The 22,602-nt window shown below is 40.7% G+C and overlaps 1 protein-coding gene across 3 annotated transcripts; it reads left to right on the forward strand.

Moving 5' to 3' along the window:
- Positions 1–15: 15 nt before the first annotated feature.
- On the forward strand, positions 16–22,587 carry ece1 (endothelin converting enzyme 1). Of its 3 annotated transcripts, none has more exons than XM_085777783.1 (19): positions 16–495; positions 7,219–7,305; positions 10,641–10,779; positions 12,898–13,110; positions 13,245–13,369; positions 13,482–13,628; positions 14,051–14,116; positions 14,396–14,584; positions 14,732–14,874; positions 15,027–15,141; positions 17,593–17,703; positions 17,807–17,905; positions 18,029–18,106; positions 18,220–18,323; positions 18,649–18,759; positions 19,889–19,956; positions 20,094–20,284; positions 20,880–20,975; positions 21,532–22,587. In XM_085777783.1, the coding sequence occupies exons 2-19, from the start codon at positions 7,219–7,221 to the stop codon at positions 21,706–21,708; spliced, it is 2,259 nt and encodes a 752-aa protein (XP_085633909.1). In that variant the 5' UTR covers positions 16–495; the 3' UTR covers positions 21,709–22,587. The 3 variants fall into 3 exon arrangements, with proteins under 3 accessions (XP_085633909.1, XP_085633910.1, XP_085633908.1); XM_085777784.1 differs by lacking the exon at positions 16–495 and adding an exon at positions 6,618–6,846; XM_085777782.1 differs by lacking the exon at positions 16–495 and having other exon boundaries at positions 6,962–7,305.
- Positions 22,588–22,602: the final 15 nt, after the last annotated feature.

Here is a 22,602-nt window from a genome sequence, read left to right on the forward strand (position 1 = left end):
AGTAGGCTATGTATCATGTTCATAAAAGTTAGCTACTGTTACTCTGATAAACACCGTTTGGAGTGTGGGCTGGTTAACTGAAGTGCTTTAATTAAAGTGAGACGGGTTAGTTGTAGCCAATGGGTTTGTATGGGACCACCACATGTGTCAAAATAAGGAAGTAGCTTAGTTAGGACATTGTGTCAAGTGGGGTGAACAATATAACAATAGTTCAACGTTCAATATGAGATAACAAAAACAAATCCCTTTTTCTTTTTCTTTTTAAATCAGGCTCTTTCACCTCAGACAGGACATCTTCTTCACCTCCACTGTGTGTGTTTTTTCCTTTCACCGTGGGCGAAGTGCGACATGATTTCCGGGGAAAGTTTCAGGGAACTATCTTGAGAGTGAAGCGCAGTGTCTTTGGTCGTTGTAGCGGAGCCACACACACACTGTCCACCGGTCAAAGAGCAGCACACAGCGGAGCGACAGGACAGACAGCCTTCTGACAGCGGGGTAAGGACGCTCATCTCACCACATATACAACTAACCACACTTGATATATCCCGTTAAGGTCAACCACCACACGTTTAATCGGGTTAGACGTATATTTGCGCGTTGACACAACATCACATGTGCTCAGTCGTACGCTGGGATTGATTATTACTGGCTGTACGGTTGTTGACTTGAGAATAGCCTAAATGTTGTCCTTACGAAATTATCCAGTAAACTAACCTTATTTATGCTTTTATAACCTATAGTCTATGTTATTTTAGCTGTATAATAGTTACATTGCTCACGGGAGGTTCAGTGATTTTATCGTTGCTGCATTGTGTTTATCTCCTCCCAGCTGGGACTGGGGGGTTTGCTGCTTTACACAAAATTGTTTTTGCTTCTTTATTGCTGCATTTCACTTTTTTTTCTTTCTTTTTTTTACCGCCTTCATTTCACAAACTTCCTGTGTAACCCAATGGGAATTTTGACATAGGCTACGCTTCCCCATCACAGCTTTACACTTACACACTACTTCTAGTAGTAGTAGCAGCAGCCAACATCAACTTATTTTTCAGTTTCCCTTGCAGCATTTCAGTCACTACTGACTCAAGTCAGCTGTTGCAACCCAAACCACATCTCAGCCAAAATTCCTCTGTCGCTCCTACAGCAGTTGCATAATTGTTTTTGCTTGATTTTAATGGGTTTGGGGAAATAAACTTAATATTTACTCTTACTGTCTAAATGTTAGCTCTGATTGCTGTGAGCTCATTTATCTCATCGGGTCTTGGAGGGCAGGGGTTTTGTCATGCAACTACACCAAAGAGGTCATCAGTCATAAATATGCCAAAGCAAACAGTGACTTTGAGCATAAATCAACCCAGGCCTTCAGTAGAAACTGCAGATGCAGTATGTCTTCCACTGGTTTGTTTAAGCGCCTCTCTAAAGTAAACTGTCACCCAACGCATGCCCACCCAAAATTTATGGCAACAAGGTGTTGTTTTATTAATCAACTTAATCTACACATGATGGTAGATTCAAAGCTGCTAAGGTAGAAATAAAAATGAGATGGACATTAGCAAAATCTGTTCTTATCAAAGTAAGACATTTCATGTCCTTTAACTCTGTATCATTGCCTGTCTCTCTTAATTAAATGCTTTATTATGTGTTGTTGTAACTCATGAAGCTGTTGCAATGCTGCCAGTTCAAACAAGCAGGCCCAGCGCTAAGTCAAACAGCTGGCTTCAGTCAACTTGTTTACTCTGCAGACATGGAACACACAGATCTCTAATAACGCCTGTGTGATCGATTGGTTTAATAACAGCACACGACTCGATTTTCTGTGCTCGGGGAGCTTGATTTACTCTGCAGTTATTCATTACCTAGGTGTGATCGTGAGTGTGCTGCAGGGCGCCATAACAACAGCAGGAACAGGTAATCTCCTGTTATCTGTCTGTGCCTTGGCTGAGGAGCTCATTGTGAGTTTGTCCTCTATGCACCAATAACTCCTCACCTCACACTCTTTACATTTCAGTTTGGAGACACAGATCAACCATTTTGAAACATACTGTTTTGCAGAAGTGTGTAATGAAACTATAAACTATTAATGTCCATGCTGCAGAGAGGATGATTGAACATAAAACCGTGGCTGCTTAAAGTAGATACGCTGATGGTGACACAGGATCTGCCTGGCTGATATATCAGAGTACCTGAAACGTACGTATATGAGAATGACTCGGTGTCTCCTTGCCAACTAAGATCCACACATATTTCAGAGCTTCAGCTTGCAACACCACATGTGAAAAAACAAATGCAAGCTCTTTATTTCATTTTATGTTTTTCAAACAGTACACACACACACACACACACACTTGCTCGCGCACACAATTAAAAATAAACTAGAAGTGTTAACATTCTGGTAAAAGTCTCTCGGCTTAGTTTAACAATCCTGTTCCAGAGCAGGGAAAAGCTGATTGCCTGGGAAACTAGCTTTTTTTTCTTCTTGTTACATTATCAGGGTGTTTTCTCCTACGGAAACATCTCTGTGCTGTGGAAAGAAAGAAAATTCCAGTGGCGTCTTGACGTCAGAGGTCAGGAGCTAAAAGACTAAGACAGTTTTGTCTTTATCTGTGTCCTTCAGGCAGAAACACTGAAGTAGACAGGAAAGATAAAAGTGTAAGAACAACACTGGCTCATGGCTGCATCCATGAATGTCGGCATTGAAGCAGCATTTGCATGTGTTTGTTTCCATCATCACACAGTCAATATAAAGACATAGACACATACTGCACATGGCACAGGGTCACATTTAGGCTGAGGTGGCAGCACATGGAGCTGGTGTCACTCTAGTAATTAACCGTCACACAAAATACAAGTGTGTGATTTGTGTGCAGTTGCACAGTGCTGCAGAGTGTGCAATTTCCCCTCAGATGAGATGATGCTGAATAAGACAAAACTCTTTGTACTTTGCTTGTTTAATCTTGTAGTGAGAAGCGTGGAAGTGTGGTCATGTTTACACATGGCATTGCGGTATTCTTGGAATGTTTTCCCAGCCTCAGCCTTCTCCCTTTGGGATTCAAGAAAATGGTTAAGTGATGTGATGCTTTTACACCAGAAGAGGAAGTGTTTTTTCTTACACTCACGATAAGCACACTGTCGGTGGAAACCGAAGAGCAGAAGTTGTATTTTAGCAGATTGATGCTTCCTGTCATGGAGGTCAACCAACTTGTCACACACAGACTCTGAGGCTCAGATTCTCACTAAGTTTGTGTTTAGTCTTTACTCAGTTCTTCTTTTGTGGTCTGAAGCCACATGGGACCGAGCATCTGCCTGCCTGCCTTACCGTGGTGGTTTTAATGAGCCGCCTTTCCTTTTGGATGCAAAATGTATGTTCTGCCAACTTGCGTCCAACATGCACATTAATCATCTCCAACTTAATTTTCTCATGTCCTGTTTCTCATTTTTCCTCTTAAGAAATACAGTGTCAAGCAGTGTCCGCTCTCCGCCGCATATAAGCGCAGCACCCAATCCCAAACACAAACATACTCCAGTTATTCTTGGAGGAATGCCCTCCGCGCTACAAATAATCGTCTGGTTTGAGGGATCAGTGACGAATTACTGACGCATGTTTGTGGTTTACAGCCTGGCTCAAAGGCAAGTGGCCTCACATCACTTCCAAGAATTGTGGGATGCTGACCCTTCATACCGTCAGCGTTTCTGTGGGAAGGCATCTTCACACCCTGTGGGACACAATAGGAGCAGAACCGGTGCAGAGCTGACCTTGACCACAGAGTATTAGCATGAGAACGGCATCATTTTGTCTTTGTGAATGGCTCCCAGTTGTCACCTCCTATAGCGTGACTTCCACCAGGTCAGGCCATCAACAGGAACTCCTCACTAGATTGCACTTTTTTTTTTTTTTTTTTACAGATGTTATCTAACAAAACGTCAACTGCACTTCACACCGAGGCGAGTTACGGCAGGCCGAGATCCTCAGATTTTAGGTGTTAATATGTGATTCCAAGTTTTAGGATTAGATGCAGATTAGAATATCATGGTGGAGATCATGACGCATTAGCTCAGGCACAAAGGTCATGGGCATATTTCCTATAAGGACTGATATTACTCACGGGAAAGGGAAGGGGGCGGTTGTCACAAAGCGGGGGTTCAGTTCAGTGTGGAATGCCAGGAAAATGTTCAAAAACAGTCAGTGTGTGATGTGGAAGGCACGTGTGTGTGTTTGTGTGACAACATTGTGGCCTGTTGCCAGTAGATATGGCTAATTATTGCCCTGCATTGTGAACCCAAGCAGACCGCATGATTACAATTACGGATATTTTTTTGACACGTAACACTTCAGTGGAGTTTGAGTGATTCAGTAAGTTTAGCAGCTGTAATCCTGCTTGTGTGTGTGTGTGTAAAGAGAAAATAGATCAAATCAATATTCCCATTAGGAGTTTTGCTGTCAGCTATAGGTCATTTGAAACCATTTATGTAATTGAAAGTGTCCTAAAAGCAGTTGGTGTCCTCTTACTGCACCGGTCTGTTGTCTCTGCATCTTTTATCACTTCACTCCTCCATATTTTGTCCCACTAGTGCTTTTTATAATCTGATAATGTGACTTGGCTAGGTGGATGCAGGTTTTTTTTTAATAAATAAAGTTAAAAAAAACACACTGGCACAAGTGGGACATGTGTATTTTATGATTTGTTTTTGCTGTTTTAAGGTTAAGATGAGGCCAACATCTGATTCCCAGCATCTTGTTTGATAGAGAACAAGGTTTAGAAGGAATCCGTGCTCTTGGTTTGTCTGGAATACTCTGGATTTTTTGCGGGGTGGGAACACACTTTTCTCCTCTGTGGCTTTTTTTTATTTTTTTTTTTTACTTGAAACATGTGGCGAGTAAAATAAATCGTGAATCTGCGACTGGTCTGCTTTCTGGCTCTATGTGAGCCTCTGACGCAGGCTTCGTCTTGTGCTCAGTGAAAGTTTACATGGGAAGATGGAAGCCAGAGCATGAAGGTGGATGGAGACTGAAATTACACTCAGAGAACAAAGACAATCTGCAGCTGCTCCGTTAGAGTCTGGCAACACATGTGATGTATGTTGAAAATATTTCACTTGGACAGAATATAGTCGGGATTCTTTCCTTCCACCGTTACCTCTCCTTTGTTATGCGCTGCATTGAGCAACCAGTCTGGAGCGCTGAGCCATCTTTCTGTCAGGCTGACAGACAGCTGAGGTTAATCGTTGCCCTCCTTGATGTTGGCAGTGCAATGGAAGAATCAGACTCAAACAGGCTATTCTTGCTCATTTTCACCATTGTTTTTGTAAACATGTGTACCTTTAGAAATACAACTGAATGATGGTTTTCCTCATCAATCAATCTGCTGATTTATCAGTCATTATTCACTGTGTATATGAAATGTTAACAAGCTGTAAAAAAAAAAAAAAAAAAAAAGCCCAAGCTTAGCTCAAAACTCAAAGATATTTATACATATTTATTGAACAATTATATAAACAGCAAAATCTCACATTTGAGAGCTGAAACCAGCAGCTGTGACAGTTTTGTATAAGCTGCAACTAAGAATTGGCTCTGTGTGACTTCCCACCACCATCTGCTGATCATAAGCAGCAGCAGCAGCAGCATGATAAAAGCAAAATCACCTGCAGAGAAAAGAAAACATTCAAGTCAATTAATCAACTAGCAGTCAAAAACTCCATTGGGCACCTTTAACTGTGGTCAAATAAACACTGATTTGTTTTATTCTGAAACAATAATTAATTTGCCCATATAAATTACAACTATTAACAAAAAAATAACAAAAAAAACAAAAACATATCGAGCACTTTGGCCTCTTTAAGAGCTTTTCCTTAATTAATAAAATTAAAGGTTCAATAGCATAAGAGTGAGCAGGCTGGCTCATGTCTTGCTATTTGAACTTTAGTTGATGACTAATCTTGTCACAGATTGTGTCTAGTCGATGCATACTGTGTGCAACCGTGCAACTCTGTTTTAATGAAAAATATACAGTGTTTTGGTTAGTGTGTTAGTGTTTTGTCAATAGATCTCTGTATTATGTTGCAGGATAAGATTTTTCTCATATATTATTGCTTGAAATTATTGAGATTAACATTGAACATGAAAAGTTAACAGGAGTGTTTTTTACATACTAAAAATATACTAAAAATGAAGAATACGTTATGCACATATCAGCTCTGCATGTTGCACTGACTTAATCTTGTGGGGTTGATGATTTTACAATAACTAATCTGAGTTTACTATTTGTTAACACTTTTTTTTTTTGCTTTTTGTCATCTCAAAAAAAAAAAAACAACAACAAAAAAAAACAACAACCCTGTCAATTATTAGTATCTTTTTACATCTTAATGAGGAGCAAATTCTTTCAAATGCTCTGTCTGAATGTGTTGTGGCCTTGTGGGTGAGGGGTTAAACAGGACTGAGTGTCATGCCTATCAGGTAACTGTTACCGTGGGCAGCCACTACAAGCATGGAGTGGGAGGAGCTGATTTTTTTCCCTGGCTCCTCCTTCAGCTGGGCCGTGTCCTATAGAAAAGACCCTGGGTGTAAACTACAGCTGTAAGATTCACTCCCCCAAGTCTAACACAAACCACATTGGGGAATGCACACACACACACACACACACACACACACACACACACATGCTCACAATCACTTCCACACACTCTCAGTCATACAAGTCGCTCTAGTCAGTGCTCCTTCCTGTTTTTCACTAGTTCCGTCTTCTCTGGTGCCGTGCTAGTGCTGAGGAGGAAGTCAAGAACACGTTTGCCAAGGAAGAGCCACAATTCTGGTGAAGAGGAAGAGAAGGACCCGCAAGGAGTTATTACAAGGTCTTTGAGGAGGAGGTTGTTGTTGGTGTGGGTTGTGCTGTGACGTTTCACCCCCAGGGCTATCTGCCAGACACCATGGGGGCTTTTAGAGGTGTTGTTGGTGTTGAAAGGGGGCAGAGACATGCTTTTGAAAGAGGACTGACACACTCTTTTGTAAGCACACTCAGTGTATGAGTCGAGGAGCTCCAACCAGACAAACCAGATTTTTCCTGATGGATTTTAGAGGGAGATTCTACCCTGAAGCTCCAGAGACTGCTGAGGAGTAGATGTCACACGCTGAACTCTGTCTGGCTCACACAGCAGTGGGAGAGGAGAGGGGCTTGAAGGAGCATGGAGGCACTGAGAGAGTCTTTTCTGCTTTTGACTTTTCAGATGTCATCGTATAAAAGAGCCACGCTGGACGAGGAGGACCTGGTGGACTCCACCGGTGAAGAAATCTACCCATCTTCCCCCTTGCAGGTAAGCACGCTAAAAATAAACACTATCAGCAACAAATCGTTATACAACACACTGATGAATAGACAGGCATTTAAAGGGTCACGCCTTATGAAACAAAACAAAACTTTTGTTTGGATGAAATCTCAAAAACTTGAAAGAAAAAGAAAGGCCAGACACTAACAGGCAAAAACAGTGTTTTTTTCATGCACTGATCAATTTTGAGATTTTGGGCTATTTTTCTTCCTTAACATGTATTCTTTCAGAAATGTCAAAAGAAATGGTAGAAAATCCACATTGAGGTGGTTATTTTACTTCATTTTGTCTCTTTCGTCGGTAGATTTCTCCTAAATTCACCAAAAGTTAACAGCTACTGTGACATACTGTGCTGTGTCTGTTGTCTGACCCAGGTCATGTCAGGTATCATTGTAAAGCTCTCTCTCTCCTGAACAATGATGTAGGCTCAAAAAATTGTATCATCATCCATATCCGCAACCAATTGTAAAAGTATGATTTACATTAACAATCTATGGAATTTTACAGTACAAGTCTTTAAAGGCCGTTTTCTCAAAATGAGACTCTGAACCTGAAATCTCCACTTCAGCAGCACTTGGAGACACCAAACCTTCCAGTTTTATTCTCATCAATATTCTGAAGGTTTTTACAGAGGGGATTGTTGATATATCATTCACAGCCTGATTTATACAACATTTTATTCCTAAAAACAGGGCGAAATTTGTGACAGTATTTTCTCATTTACAGAGTGATAAAAAGAGATATCCAAAATCCCCTCTGTAAAAACTTCTGACTCTAATATGTCAACAAAATAAAACAAGAATTTTGAAAGTGGCTTTATCCATTTTTCAGATTTCGGTTCTGGAAATGTATGCAAATTATCACATATTTCATCAGATATTTCCTCATTTACATATTTAAACATAAAATTTGACAAAATTTGTAATACAAAAAATATTTCTCTTAATCTAAGTGATAAACTTGGGACGTTTCATGGTGATACATGTTATTTAAAATGTTTACCTTATTCACCTGTAGTGTCTCCCCTTTAAAAAGGGTTAAATTTCATATCAGCGTCTACCAATTCTGTGATTTTGTAGTTGATGTTTTGTCACAATGTCACAACTAAGGCATGTGGTTATAAATCCAGCTCAACTCATGAGGAGCAATTCAAATAAAGGTGAAAAGCATTTTTACAATGTCACTTCAAGATGCCTCAGCTCAATCTAATAACCGTCTCTGTTGAAACAAACAGAGCCTGGTGTAATGAGATCGTCTCTGGGCTCCTGCTGTTATAAGCCTTAATGACACATTACAGAGGTCAAACTGCTTAACAGACACCTCGGGTTGCACTGTGAGGTTTAACCTGGGATGAGTCGCTTAATCATTGTATTGGTTTTACTGCCAATAAAATCATTCCAGGTGAGATAAAAGATGGAATTATGGGATGTTGATGAGTGTTATGTGGGTCTGTATATGGCATGGAAATCCTATCGTTAAAATGTGCACTGTTAGCGTGAAGAGTCACAAGTCCAGCTATCATTTCAGCAAATTGGAGTCAAATTTTGTCAACAGTGATACAATACACTAAAGCAAACATTCACTTTTTTTCATCTTACTGTGAGATGTAAATATTTAGCAAGTTTGCCAAGTTTTATTTTTTTCAAAAAATCCCTCTGAACCCAAAGACAGACCTGACAGTTTACAAGTATGTGATACACGTGATTAAAATTCTTCGTGTGTATGAGGATATAGTCTGAAATATTTGTAAAAGGAGTCTTTTTTTTCACAGTTTCCTAGTATAAAAATGTTGATGTTGTTGTATTCCTATACTGTCTGCATGTAGACTTGCACAAGTAGTGTGTTTTCTGTTCCTGTACTGGTATGATTTTAAAAATGGCATGATAAATAAGGGTTGTGTTAGTCTTTTATAGACGGTCGGGGACCTTACTTCAACTTGAGAGCCTCAGAACAAAGACCTGAGATTTCATTCTTCAGATGTTTTGTTTGACCTGGAATACACCTGAGGAGTTCAGACAGAGTTCTTGAATTTAAGGCTTTAACATGATTCTGCCTTAATCTTTTCTTTTCTTTTTTTTTTCTTTGTGCTTTTTAAGGTAATAAGCTGTGGTTTCCAACTGACTGTGATAAACTGCAGTTGGAAAGTTCACTGGTTTGGCTGTGGGATTCTCTCAATTACACTCAGAAACCCTGTTAAGGTCCAAACCAACCAAACATGCTGAGCTGCTGGGATTAAGAAGCCACTGTGGCTTTGGCATTGGCTTTGGTCACATTTAGTCTTGACTGCTGAACTCTCATCTAAGCTAATAGCAGTAAATCGGATCCTTACATATACACTTCGGGGGTAATTGACTACCATGGGATATATGTGAGGTCCAAGAACTGGCATTTATTTGCAGCGGGGATAGTCAAAAGTCTGGCCAGAGTAATAATGTGGCCTGAGAAAGATTTGTGAGTGGCCTCTGGAATCATTCCTGTAGGTAATAAATTCTCTTGGCAGCCTCAACTGAAGCATCATTCAGTAGCAAAACTGGAAGAGCAAGGCGTGCTGTTGTAAGATCCAGTGCACCAGTCAGTGATTCAAAACCAAATTTTAAATCACCAACCACAAAGGCCGGGTCTTCCTCTAAACTGTAAATTCTTGTATGTTGATTGTCTGCGAGGTTTTGTGCTATTTAAAGGGACAACGAGGGGTTGTCGGCTCGACCAGCATTTCCGCCTCCACTAATAATAACAAAATAACGATAGAGACAAAACAATATATTTATCGAAAATGAGCCCATTAACAAGTGTGGGTAGCGTAGATTCATCCACATTAACGTGAGACTTTTTTTTATAACCAAATAGAAACTCCTCGTTGTCCCTTTTACCTGTGACTTCTGTTTGCTGTGCTTGGTCGACTTCCTCACCCTTTACAGGTGAACTGTAAAAGCAATCAGATATGGTTGAAACAGGATTGTTTTGCCAACCTGGGTCGAAAGAGAAATATGTCTGTAGGTGTGCATGTTAAATCAGACACACGGAAACAAAAGAAGAATGCTTCACCAAGGCTTGAAGGGGCGTGACAGAAAACACTATTGTGCTTTGAAACCAAACCTGTCATCACATCTCTGAGGAGCTGTTTGACTATTCACAGTATTTTCCAGTTCAGCATGGTAACATTGTTACATGCCTGCATTTATGTATCATAAAGCTGATTTTATAAGATAAAGTCATTCTGTGTCTATTAACAACACAAACCTTGTGAGAATAGTTTTATTCAGCTTCGATTGGACTGAATAAAGCACTCAACGTTGTTATGTTCTTCCTGTTTGTTCATGCAGGTGACTCTACTGCGCGCTCGTAGTCACACATGCTGTCCACACAGGACACAAAGAGAGAAGAGGGTGCTGTTTTTAGTGTGTGTGGTGTCAGTGGGCCTGTTCATATCTCTCATCACAACTGGGGTCTTCTACAAACAGAGTGAGTGCAAAGATCTATTTAAACTCTCTACCACTGCAACATGTACTGAGAAACACATGTGCTCGCTGCCGGGAAGTAGGGCAACCAGATGACTACAGAAAAATTCTCTTTCATATGTCCTATTTATTCTTATACAAAAGTTTTTTTGAAAAACAAAACAAACCTAGTCTGGCTAATCTAAAATAAAAAGGAAAACACACGCGCACACACACAAAATGGAGAGAGGCTTAAGGAGGTAATTCAGCAATTTGGGACACATGCTTTTCTGATTTCTTGCTGCAAGTCAGATGAGAAAATTGGTACCAGTTTTATGTATTTGTGGGAAACAAAAAGCTAGCCTTGCACCATAACTAAACCAGCCTTTTTATGTGAGAGACTACCTTCTGGACAGAAAACTGTTGCTTGTAGACTTTGTTGTTTGGACGGAATAAATAAACCAGATACAGTGTGCTAATGAGTGAGCTCTTGGGGTGGATTTAGTTACCTCTGGACAGAGCCAGGCTGTTTTGCCCTAGTTTCCAGTCTTTTGTGTTGGAACAAGCTGGTGGCTTCAGCTTCATACAGATATTAGAGCGGTCCTGATCTTTTCATCCAACTCTGCGCAAGTGGGTGAGAAAGGGAATAAGAATATATTCCAACAATGTCAAGATGGCCTTGTAATATAATTTTTTGCCTATAATGGTAACCAATCATCCCATCATCAATCCAAAACAGGCACGCAGGTCTCTTCACATGAAGACTGAAAATTAAAATGTCAAAACAGCAAATGTTTTTTTTTCCCAAAATTGTGACCAAATGTTGAGAATCAGTTCTGTTCCCATCATTAAAGCTGGTTTTACATGTTTTAGAAATGATTGGATGTCCTCTAGGCATCTGAAAATAGACAAGTGTGTGGGGAAGTGTAAATGACATACTAATATATTATAATAGAAAATATATCACCAGGCTATCACAAGCTGATTTTGTCAAAACATGTGTGGTTTTACCTGAAAGGCAGAAGACAGGTTCAAAAAGGACATCTGAGTCCTGAGAGGCTTTGAAGTACAGAGCAGAGCTGTACCATCTAATGCAGCATGTGCAATTTCTTTTTTAAACCTAAACCACACCTTCGGCTAAGCTGCCTAAAAACAACTTAAATCTCTCCCTTGAGCTTGTTCATTATGGAAAAGGGGCTTGTGGATTTAGCATCACATCCAGGCGACGTTTCATCTGTGTTGGTTTCCTCAAATTTACCATGGGAAACTTAATGCCATTTCCTCCTATTCAGAGCCGCATGGCAGACCACACTTTGAAATAATAAAAGGAACAAGGATGAATTCTCCTCAGGGTGCTAACCTAATCATTGCTCGTAACTTTGTCTCCGTCTTTGTCTCACATCCTTATTTAGGCAGGTAGAGAAACTCTGTATAGCAGGTCAACTATTGAAGTTGAGCTGCACCCTGGAATTGCACTATGCTTACACTTCTCTAAACATTCAAGGGTTTCTAAAGCCCTTCCTGTTAAACAGCTTTAGTATTAAGAGGTAACACAGAGCAGCCAAAAACCCCTGAGCTGCCCCTCTAGGTGTTTCCTCCTACTATGATTCTAGAGAGAGTGAACACAATGTTTGTTCTTGGAAAAAAAGTATCTTTGGAAATCACATTGAAGCACTAACACAAGCCAAGGAGCAGTGGCATATAAACCCTTTCAAACAAGGTTGATTGACTCTAACTCTACCCCTGAATAATTCAGTTGAAGTCATCCAAGCTCCTTCACTCGCATTTGTTAATCTGTTGTCTACTGATTAATCAGCCAACAGTATGTGACGTTGCTTCTCATAAACACCAGATCAACTGTCACACTTCAGCTAATTATTTACAAAGGATTTTGACATGCAGGAATATTCCCCCCAGGCTGCATATCTTGGCTATGACCTCTTATAAGGTAATAGTTTCCAGATGGTCTGGAAATCTGCGTGCATATTTGGTTGTCCTACTGTGAAGTATTTTCAGATTCAACACTCAAAAAAAAACATCTTTTACTTTTATCTAGAAAGCGTTTACTGCACCAGAGACCTGATAGAGTCGAGCTATGTAAAATTAAATGTGATCTCTTTTTAAAAATCTTTCCCCGGTACAGCTCACCCTGGGTTGTGCTTAACGGAGCCATGCATTACTGTGGCCAGTGCAGTAATAGGAGCCCTGGACCGGTCTGTTGACCCCTGCCATGATTTTTACAACTTTGCATGTGGCGGCTGGGTGAAGAACAACCCCCTCCCTGATGGCAAGTCACGCTCGGGACCTTTCAGCAACCTCTGGGAGCACAACATGCTTGTGATGAAGCGTTTACTAGGTAAGGGTGATGTCCTCAGCTGCCTTCACCGCAGAAGAAAGGTGTAATGTGTCAAGTTTGTGACAAATCTTTCCTACACCGGGGCGATACTGCTTGTTTTTTATTTAATGTATCTTATGTCTGTATTCTGGTAGAAAACAAGACGATGAAAGGTCTGAGTAAAGCTGAGGAAAAGGCCCAGCGATATTATCAAGCCTGCATGAATGAGACCAAGATTGAGGAATTAGGAGCTAAGCCCTTACAGGAGCTAATCACCCAGGTATTCTTATTTCCCAAAGCAATCAAACATCACACATTCATCATTTCAGCACCCCCCTCCCTCCTATTCATCATCAGTCTCTGAGCTTCTGCTTAAACCTTGTCTGTCTCAGATAGGGGGGTGGGCCCTGACCGGACCCTGGGACAAGGACAACTTCCAGGAAGTTTTGAGAATAGTGTCAGCCAACTACCGCACCTCACCTTTCTTCACCGTGTTCGTCAGCACAGACTCCAAAAACTCCAACAGTAACATCATCCAGGTGAGAGGATCCATTAGGCTTTAATAAGCTTGATTGATTTGAACAATTCCATGTAACTACATGTACTTATCTATTATCACATCCCACTCATTGCAACGCACTTACAACAACATTTTAAAATCTTGCAAGCAGCAGCTGCTATAGGTTTCCCGAAAGGGGATAGATGTTATCTTGACTGAGATCCTGGACATGATCTGCTCATTATCATAGTGGTTTTTAGATTCACACTGGCACTTTAGCATGAGAGTTGATTCCATTGTAGGGTGTCTTGAGACCGTAACAAATGGTAAAGATAGTATCTTTTGGAGAGCTGCTGCTTTTAGCCTGCATGCTTGCAACACAGGAATGAAAACACAAGGTCGTTTGTCAGTACGGAAAAGGAGCCAGAGCTGAAAGTCACAGGATATTTCTCTTGACTCCAGGTGGATCAGTCCAGCCTGGGACTGCCTTCACGAGATTACTACCTCAACAAAACAGCAAACGAAAAGGTACAGTGAACAAATAGTTTTCAGCGTTCTGCCCTAATGACATGGACACAGTTGGATGCAGCTGAGAACAAAAAACAATTAAGTTAGAGTTTGGGAAGATCCAAAGGTCCATTACTCATTTGCAAAGTCAAGAAATATTAAAAGAGAAGTATTTCAGCTTCAGGGGAAAGACTCAGCCTTGTTGGTCATATTTGCATAGTTTAGGATTACTTTCCTAATTGAATTTTATTACACACACAAACACCACCCCCACCTCACTGGTCTATTTGGACTTTGCAGTATCTGACGGCATACCTCCACTTCCTAACGGAGTTGGGTGTTCTTCTGGGTGGCTCAGAGGAGACGTCTCGGGCCATCATGGAAGAGATCGTAGACTTTGAAACCACTCTGGCCAACATCACGGTTCCCCAAGAGGAGAGGAGGGATGAAGAGCTCATCTACAATAAGATGGAGGCCAAGGACCTGAAAGTGAGACTCTCCTGCATTCATACTGTCAGCTTTGATAAAAAGAACAGGAGTGAAAGATAGTGCTTAACAAAATCCTGACTTTCATATCGCTATAACAAAGGAGGTGGAAAGTTGCGCTGTCTCAACATTTTGTTTTTGTGTGTGCAGAATCTGGCTTCTGCAGTGGACTGGATGCCGTACCTCACTGAAGTGTTTGCTCCTGTGCCGATCAACGAGACGGAGCCGGTGGTAGTTTATGCCAAAGAATACCTCCAGAAAGTTTCTGACCTCATAACTAACACAAATAAAAGGTCAGACACTATGTAAAACTCAATCAGAACAGAGGAGCCAGACTCCTGCACTGTTTATGTCTTACATAAACTGTATAAGCATCCACCGTCTAACTGAAAGGAACAATTGTATGCAAAAAAAAAAAATCAATTCATTGTTTTTTTTTTTGTAGCCTCCTCAACAATTACATGATAATGAAGGTGGTGAGGAAGATGGTTTCCATTTTGGACCAGAAGTTCCAGGATTCTGAGCAACGCTTCCTCGAGGTCATGTACGGAACCAAAAAGGTAAGAGAGGAAGAGTTCGGCCTTTTTAAAAACACTCGTATCCAGCGTGGCACACATAGATTTAAACACAGAGGGAGGATTAATCAGATACAAATAAAGTAAAACAGAATCCTGTACATGTTTGAACTGCAGATAGATTTTCATCCAGATGTATTTTTAGCATGTGTATCGTGTACAGTGATCTCCACTGCTGCTTTGTCATCGTTTTAATGCTTTTTGACTTGAAACAACAGTTAAATCATAAAAAAAGAATAATAGAAAAAGTCCTATTGGGTCCAGTATATGTAGGCTTTGTAGAGGTCCATTATATGCTGGCAGAGGAAATGGCCCAAAGCCAAACAGCTGGGTTAGACAGCTTTTCACTTGAACTCTTGTTCTTGTGTTTGATACTCAACAGAGGATCCATCCGTAGTGGACGCAGATAAAGGAAAACTGGCACAGAAAGAGAAACAGCATTTTCCCCTCAAAGTGACAGGACTTGTAAATTGCCAACCAGTTATTTCTGTCAGTTCTCTCTTGCAACCTGACTATTAAACTTTGTGTAAACAAAAACCTCTTTTCCTTAACTGGAATAAGAGGTTTCACGGCTAAATGTCTGCTGGGGACACCTGCAGTACAATAAAGTGAAAACAATTCCCTTTGTGGAGATTTAAAAATCACATTTCAAAAATGTATTTGCAGCACGTCTCTCTCTAGGAACAGTGACTTGGTTACTCTAGATAATGCACCAACCTCACCTCACTGTGGACAGCTCATGGGAACTTGCCCCAGCAGACAAGGGTATTGGCCAAGGTTTTTTTTTTTTTTATTGCCGTGGATGCAGGAATCTGTGAGACAAATGTCATTGGCGCAGTGACTTTTGTAAATTTGGTGAACTGATCCTTTAATCAGGCACGCAGCTGAGGATGTCCAGACTTTAATCCCTGTCGGTCTCAGAGTTGACTCTGCAGTAAGTTGTACTTCCTTCTCACTGGACAACTGTTTGACGGAGGCTCCAGTGACCACAGCTCTTATCTGAGCAGGATCCTGTTTCCTCTGCCTTGTTTTCCACTTGGGTCAGGCTGTAAAAACAATTCAAAACTTTCTGTGTGTCTCTTTGTGTATCTGCTTAATGTGAGAGTGCAGCTGTGTCTCTTTTTCCATCTGTGCCTACTGTATGCGCCTGAGTAGATTTTACAACTTTGCTTGCTCAGAATACATCTCACTTCCTCACTGTGACCTTCATTTTTATCTCTGTATACATGCAGCTTCTCATCCTTGTCCTTCCTTTCACCTGATAATAACTTTTGTCATATAGGGACATTTCTCTGAACCCACGGTCAGTGAATTAGCTTGTTGCGTGTGATGTTTTCATTATGAAATTAGTATGTAAAATCACTGTTTTAAGTCACACGGAGCGTTGTGTTGTGCCACAAACCTAAGCTTTTTAAATTAGCATTTTTTTTTTTAACCAATGAAATCACTCCTCTCCGTCATTCACCTCCACTTCCCCAGCTGCTGCTGCTGTTGTGGTTTGTGGTTGGATTGCATAACTTCAGTTTTCAGTGTAAATTTGCCTGGAGTTGGCATGTTCATGTCCTCTTGTTGACATTTTGTCTGCAAAAAAAAACAAAAACACACCACACTACTCAGTCCTTTCCGAGGAACACTGTGTGTCTCCCAGGCCGCAGAGGGATAACAGCTCAGCTTTGCTGCACAAGCAGGGGGGGCACGGAGGTCATGGATTTCTCAAGATCACCTGCCATTTTCTCCCATCTTCTGTCTAGTGTTGATTTTCTTTCTTGGATGAAACTGTAGAACAATGGCCCTTTTGTATTTACCAGTTAATGTATTAATTCAAGTTTCAAATTTTTATGTATTAGTGTATATCAAATCAAAAAACTCTGCTGACATTTGAATTGCATTGTCTTTATTTTTTTTTATTTCAACATTCACTGATAAGGCAAAATTGTTCAGACAAGATACTGGTTTTAATGTTGTGAGTCCTGTTTAGTAAATACATTTTATGTCTATCCTTATCTTGTGGTCTCAGACTTTTGGACACCACTGTATCTTTTGTACATGTACCACGACATTTAAACCAGCAACCAGTGTAAACTAAGAGCGGAGACATTCAACTTGATGTGGAGAGAAAATCACAGCCGATTTCCCAGCATGTGATTGTCTCAGCAGGAGTATTCTCATTATATCACTTTTACTTCCCTATTATTTCACAATCACTATTGTTTTTTCCACCTATCCTGGAGTCCCATGGCTGAATGCACGTTCATCTGGGTTAGTCATGTTCATTCTGGGAAATATAGGAAGTGACTAATTGAAACCGACAACGTGGGCTGACACACTTGGGAATAAAAGCCACATTCCCATTACATTAATGACTGAACCGTGTAAGAGAATATGAGGATGTATTGTATACAGAACATGACCTTATGTGTTTATTTGATGTTGCAGAGCTGCACTCCACGATGGAAGCTGTGTGTCAGTGACACTGACAGCGCTCTGGGCTTTGCTCTTGGAGCCATGTTTGTCAAAGCCACCTTTTCTGAGGACAGCAAGGCTACTGTAAGTTTTTTAAAGTCCTTTCTCAGACATTACATTAAGCTGCTCCTCCTGCTGTGTCAGATGATGATGTCTCTGACTTGCCTCTGTCTCTATTGTGCTTCAGGCTGAAAACATGGTTGGAGAAATTAAATGGGCGTTTGAGGACGGCCTGAAGGACGTGAGATGGATGGACGCAGAAACGAAGAAAGCAGCAAAGGAAAAGGTGGGAGGTCTGAAATGAGTGGACCACTTGAACTGTCTCTGTGCTGAAGAAACGCTGCACTGCCACCTGGTGTGAAAATGTGTCGTTTACAGTTTTGTTTTTTTTTCATGTCAACTTGCACAGGCAGATGCAATATACAACATGGTTGGATATCCAGAATTCATCATGAACGCCACAAAGCTGGACAAAGTCTTCAATGATGTGGGTGAATGTGGAACTGTGCCATATACCCAAAACAACACTGTCACATTTCTTTATGGCAAAATCTCCCATTTTGCTTCATTAAAACCCTGGATTATTCTCCTCTCTTGTAGTTTGAGGTCGTGTCAGAGCTCTACTTCCAAAATGTCATGCAGTACTACAACTTTTCAGCCAGAGTGACTGCGGACCAGCTGAGGAAAACTCCCAACAGAAACCAGTGAGTTCTCCCTTTAACCCTCTTCCCCAGCCCCCCTCTTGCCAGAGAGAAGGTTGCACGCTCTGATGGGAACACATTCCCATTATACTGACTCAGCAGAGTACTGCTTCCATCCACAAATGTTCCTAGGCAACCAACTTCTCTCCGCTGAACTGATCCTTGTCTCTAATTAGGCTATATGGGGGGAGGAGGGGCAGATCTGGGTCCACACACGCCATCCAAACTGATCTGTAGTCAGCCTGGCACAGTCGACCAGGCAGAATCAATATTCCGAATTCGTTGTGACCTTGATGTCCGCTTGGATCTCTGTTCCTTGTTTTTACAGATGGAGCATGACCCCACCAACAGTGAATGCATATTACAACCCAACCAAGAATGAGATGGTTCTGCCTGCAGGAATCCTTCAGGCTCCGTTCTATAGTCGATCCTGGCCCAAGTATGTCTTTTACTTGCCCCCTCAAGTTCACAAAATCACATTTGAAAGATTTTATCGGAATAGAACAGACAACAACTTCAGTGTTCACCAGAATGGAAAATTGTGACACCAGAAAAAAGTTCACAATTCTGCCCCTATAAACATAAAGAGGTTTTTCTTCTCTTATCTTTCCCGCTATTCATGCTGGCTATTGAGAAATCCACTGATTATATAGACTTCCAATATTAAAGATAAAAGAAAGAATCATTCAGTGCAGCAAAGTCTAATGTTTTTTTTTTAGTAGAGAATGTCTGCATTTTGTCTTTGTTGCTCTGCTGCAGCTCAGCTCTGTGATGTACAGTAGATATAGCCTGGCCATGGGACTGAACAGCCATTGTGTCTCTATATCCAAAAATTTCCTAATAATGACAAAACTCCAAAAAGTCATTGCACCACGGTCTGGAAATGACTTTGTCTTATGACCAGATTAGACAAGATCCACTAATACACCACATCTGCCTAAAGGTGCTGGTTGGCAGACTCTGTTAACTTCAGACAGAACCAGGCTAGCTGCTTCTCTTTCTAGATTCTATGCTAAGCTTCATATTGAATGAACAGACATCACTCTACTAAGCATGTTTCCCAAAATTCAAATGTACTCACAAATATCAAAAAGTTATAATCCAGGTTGAATTGGTGCTCAACTTTCTAATGGTTTAAAATGATCTGCTTGTCCACTCTTGTGAAATTGATTATCTTAGCCCCGAAAGAAGCTAAGAATTTAGCTCAAAGATTTACAGTTCACAAAATGAACACATTTTGGTGGTTAAATGTCAACTGTCAAGGTCACTGTGACTTCATAAAGTTGTTGTTTTTTTTTTTTGCAAATCCAGACACTAATTACGACACAATTTAACATCTAACAAGATAAGTTAATGAAGTGATTATATTTTATATGCAAATGGTCAAAGGTCAAGTTCACTGAGACATTGTTATGTTCTGCAAAAAGACTTCTGGCCATTATTCATTGCTGTAACTCAGGAAGGGGAGATTGGGATCGTATTTCCTGAAAACTGGATGGTTGGTGGAGGCAAACAACCGCAGTGTGGTAATTCCAGTTTTTTTTTTTTTTTTTTTTAATGTTCTCCAGAGCTCTTAACTTCGGTGGAATAGGCGTGGTTATGGGACATGAGCTGACGCATGCTTTTGATGACCAAGGTGGTTAAATGGCTTTCTCTTTTTTTAATATGTACATTTCAGAGAATGACAATTATCATGGCCCTTGTAAAACACAAATGTTTTAAGGCACAACTTGGCAGTGAAGACAGTTTTGTTTCACCCTTTAATTCAACCAGGGAGAGAATATGACAAGGATGGAAACCTGCGTCCCTGGTGGAAGAACTCTTCTGTGGAGGCCTTCAAGAAGCAGACCCAGTGTATGGTTGAGCAGTACGGAAATTACAGCATCAACAAGGAGCCCTTGAATGGAAGACACACTCTAGGAGAAAACATTGCTGACAACGGTGGACTGAAAGCTGCCTACAAGGTCTGATATCAGATAGAAAGCAGCCCTCACCCTGAATATTTTCTGTCTGCGAGGAGGAGGAGGAATTGAACATGAGGGAAATAGCTTTCTGTCACTGATGTAAACAAACAGCTTACTTCTGGGGCAAAGGGTCGTTTATATTATTATGTAAAGTTCAGAGTGTTACTCTCCATGTTCCCAGAGCAACACTGGCAGATTGCATGTTTGCAAGGTTGTTTAACTATAACACAGATTAATCCCAAGCATTAGTCGTCATTTCTCGAGGTTGTTTTGGGTCACGTTCATTTGTCTGTATTGGAAAAGCAGTTTGTTTGGTTTACAGTGAAGCCTGGAAATGCAACAGGTGGTTATAAGTGGCCTTGTCAGCCTCTGGTTACTTCTTCACATGCACACATTCTTTCCATGTAATGAAAGGTCATAGGCGATGAGGCAGAGTAGAAAATCACATGGTATATGTTAACACTTGGGAAAATCGTAGAGGGCCTTTAGGTTGATCTTTTGTTTTCTTTGGTCTGCAATACTGCATACCTTTTCATGTGCAAAGCAAAACAGTGATTGCATGTGTGTAACGTGATCATTCATCTGTTCTTGGAAGGCCTACGTGAACTGGATCGAAAAGAACGGCGAGGAGGCCACACTGCCTGCCCTGGGAATGACCAACCACCAGCTGTTTTTTGTAGGATTTGCCCAGGTTCGTATCATCCCCTCCAGACATGCTTGTGAATATGAAAATATTCTGTTTGGTACAATAACTTCTTTCCATTTTCTTCCACAAAGAAATTCATGAGCTTGTTCAAAATTGAAAATAGATCTCCTCCTCCTCCCTTACTGACATACATACATACAAAATGTTGCTCATGTGTACAACTGAAAACATCCCTCTAGTGTCAGTCTCTGCAAATGCATCATTCTGCACAGTGAAGCTCAAACATCCCAGTCAAAGAACAAGAAGAACTAGAATTTGTCACCATTGATGGATGAAGTCTTGAGTAATGGCATGGCAAATAAGAAAAAAGGATGAGCTGTGGAGATACTGCATTCACAATACCAAAATCATATTTTGTAAGCACCTAACCCGCGATCTATAAAATTTGATCCTTCAGTCCTTCCTGGATTACCTTAAAAACAACAGAAGCTTTAATGCCAAATTCTTAACTCTCCTAATTCTCTTCACAGAAATCAGCAAATTATTTTGAAGGACCATGTGGAAAAGTCAGTCTCTGTTATTGTGTCTGTTTCTCCTGCAGGTCTGGTGCTCTGTCAGGACACCTGAGAGCTCACATGAGGGCGTAATCACAGATCCTCACAGCCCATCACGATATAGAGTCATCGGCACCGTCTCCAATTCACGGGAATTCTCAAAGCACTTTGGCTGCAAAGCTGATGCACCTATGAACCCTAAACACAAGTGTGAGCTTTGGTGAGCTTGTGTCAGTTTGGTGCTGTTCATCAGCAAGGAGTGAAATGGACATTGAGGGAAAATAGCCAGAGATACTGGCAAAGTCTGTCTGGACTGGGAAAACCACTGAAACTCCCAGCATCTTACCACTTAATTCTTACCAGGCTCCTCATCAGGATAAACTGTGCCTGTTCTGTTTGGAGGATTGTATTATTTAGTGCTTCTCCACAAGGGCTGTTGGCTTAGCAAACAGCTGTCCCCAAACTCTGAGGTTAGATGTAGCTATCAATGTGCTTTTAGAACACTGGAAACCCAATAGATGGTTATAAAAATTGGGGGAACCAAACACCCTTTTTGTCACATAATGTGACGAAGAAGCAATTTTTTTTCTTCTTGTAACTCTTCACTGTGCTTGGATCTGCTCCAGTTTATGTTTACTGTATTATTTATGATCACAAAGTTTTATATGACAGTAAACCCAGACACAGGATTTTTAACCTCATGGAAGATGAAACTCCGGGTAACATGAGGACAGTTTTAAGAATGGGCTTAAATATATTTTAATACTACAACAATAGAAATAGAGATATCTCAGTCACATATGTTGTCCAGTCTGCTCGAAGTTATATTTTATGGAGATTCTTATGTGATATTTGTGTATAAAAACAAAGCAATCGTTGGTTATGTCCCATTGTTGGCTTTTCACCTCTGTTATTGAAGACGAATACAAATCAGATACAGTATGAAAACGTTCAGAAATTCACAGCATTAAATGGAAGCATCAGCTGTTCATGTTTTTTTCACTCAGAACTTGGTCACTAGGCTAAGCCATGATGTGCCATACCTGTTTTTATGAATAAGAGTTCATCACATTATTTTGATAATAAAACCAGTCTAAAAACACCTTCGTCTAATCTCT

Source organism: Trachurus japonicus, chromosome 5, assembly GCF_045865225.1.
Source record: "Trachurus japonicus isolate A0001 chromosome 5, Traja_1.0".
Taxonomy (NCBI): domain Eukaryota; kingdom Metazoa; phylum Chordata; class Actinopteri; order Carangiformes; family Carangidae; genus Trachurus; species Trachurus japonicus.

Bases quoted from the DNA above. Each gene is read 5' to 3' on its own strand.
- ece1 (XM_085777782.1), top strand. From the start codon at position 7,177: ATGGAGGCACTGAGAGAGTCTTTTCTGCTTTTGACTTTTCAGATGTCA. The intron at 14,585-14,731 runs GTGAGACTCTCC...TTGTGTGTGCAG, and splicing joins TGGAGGCCAAGGACCTGAAA to AATCTGGCTTCTGCAGTGGA. The intron at 17,906-18,028 runs GTGGGAGGTCTG...CAACTTGCACAG, and splicing joins AGAAAGCAGCAAAGGAAAAG to GCAGATGCAATATACAACAT.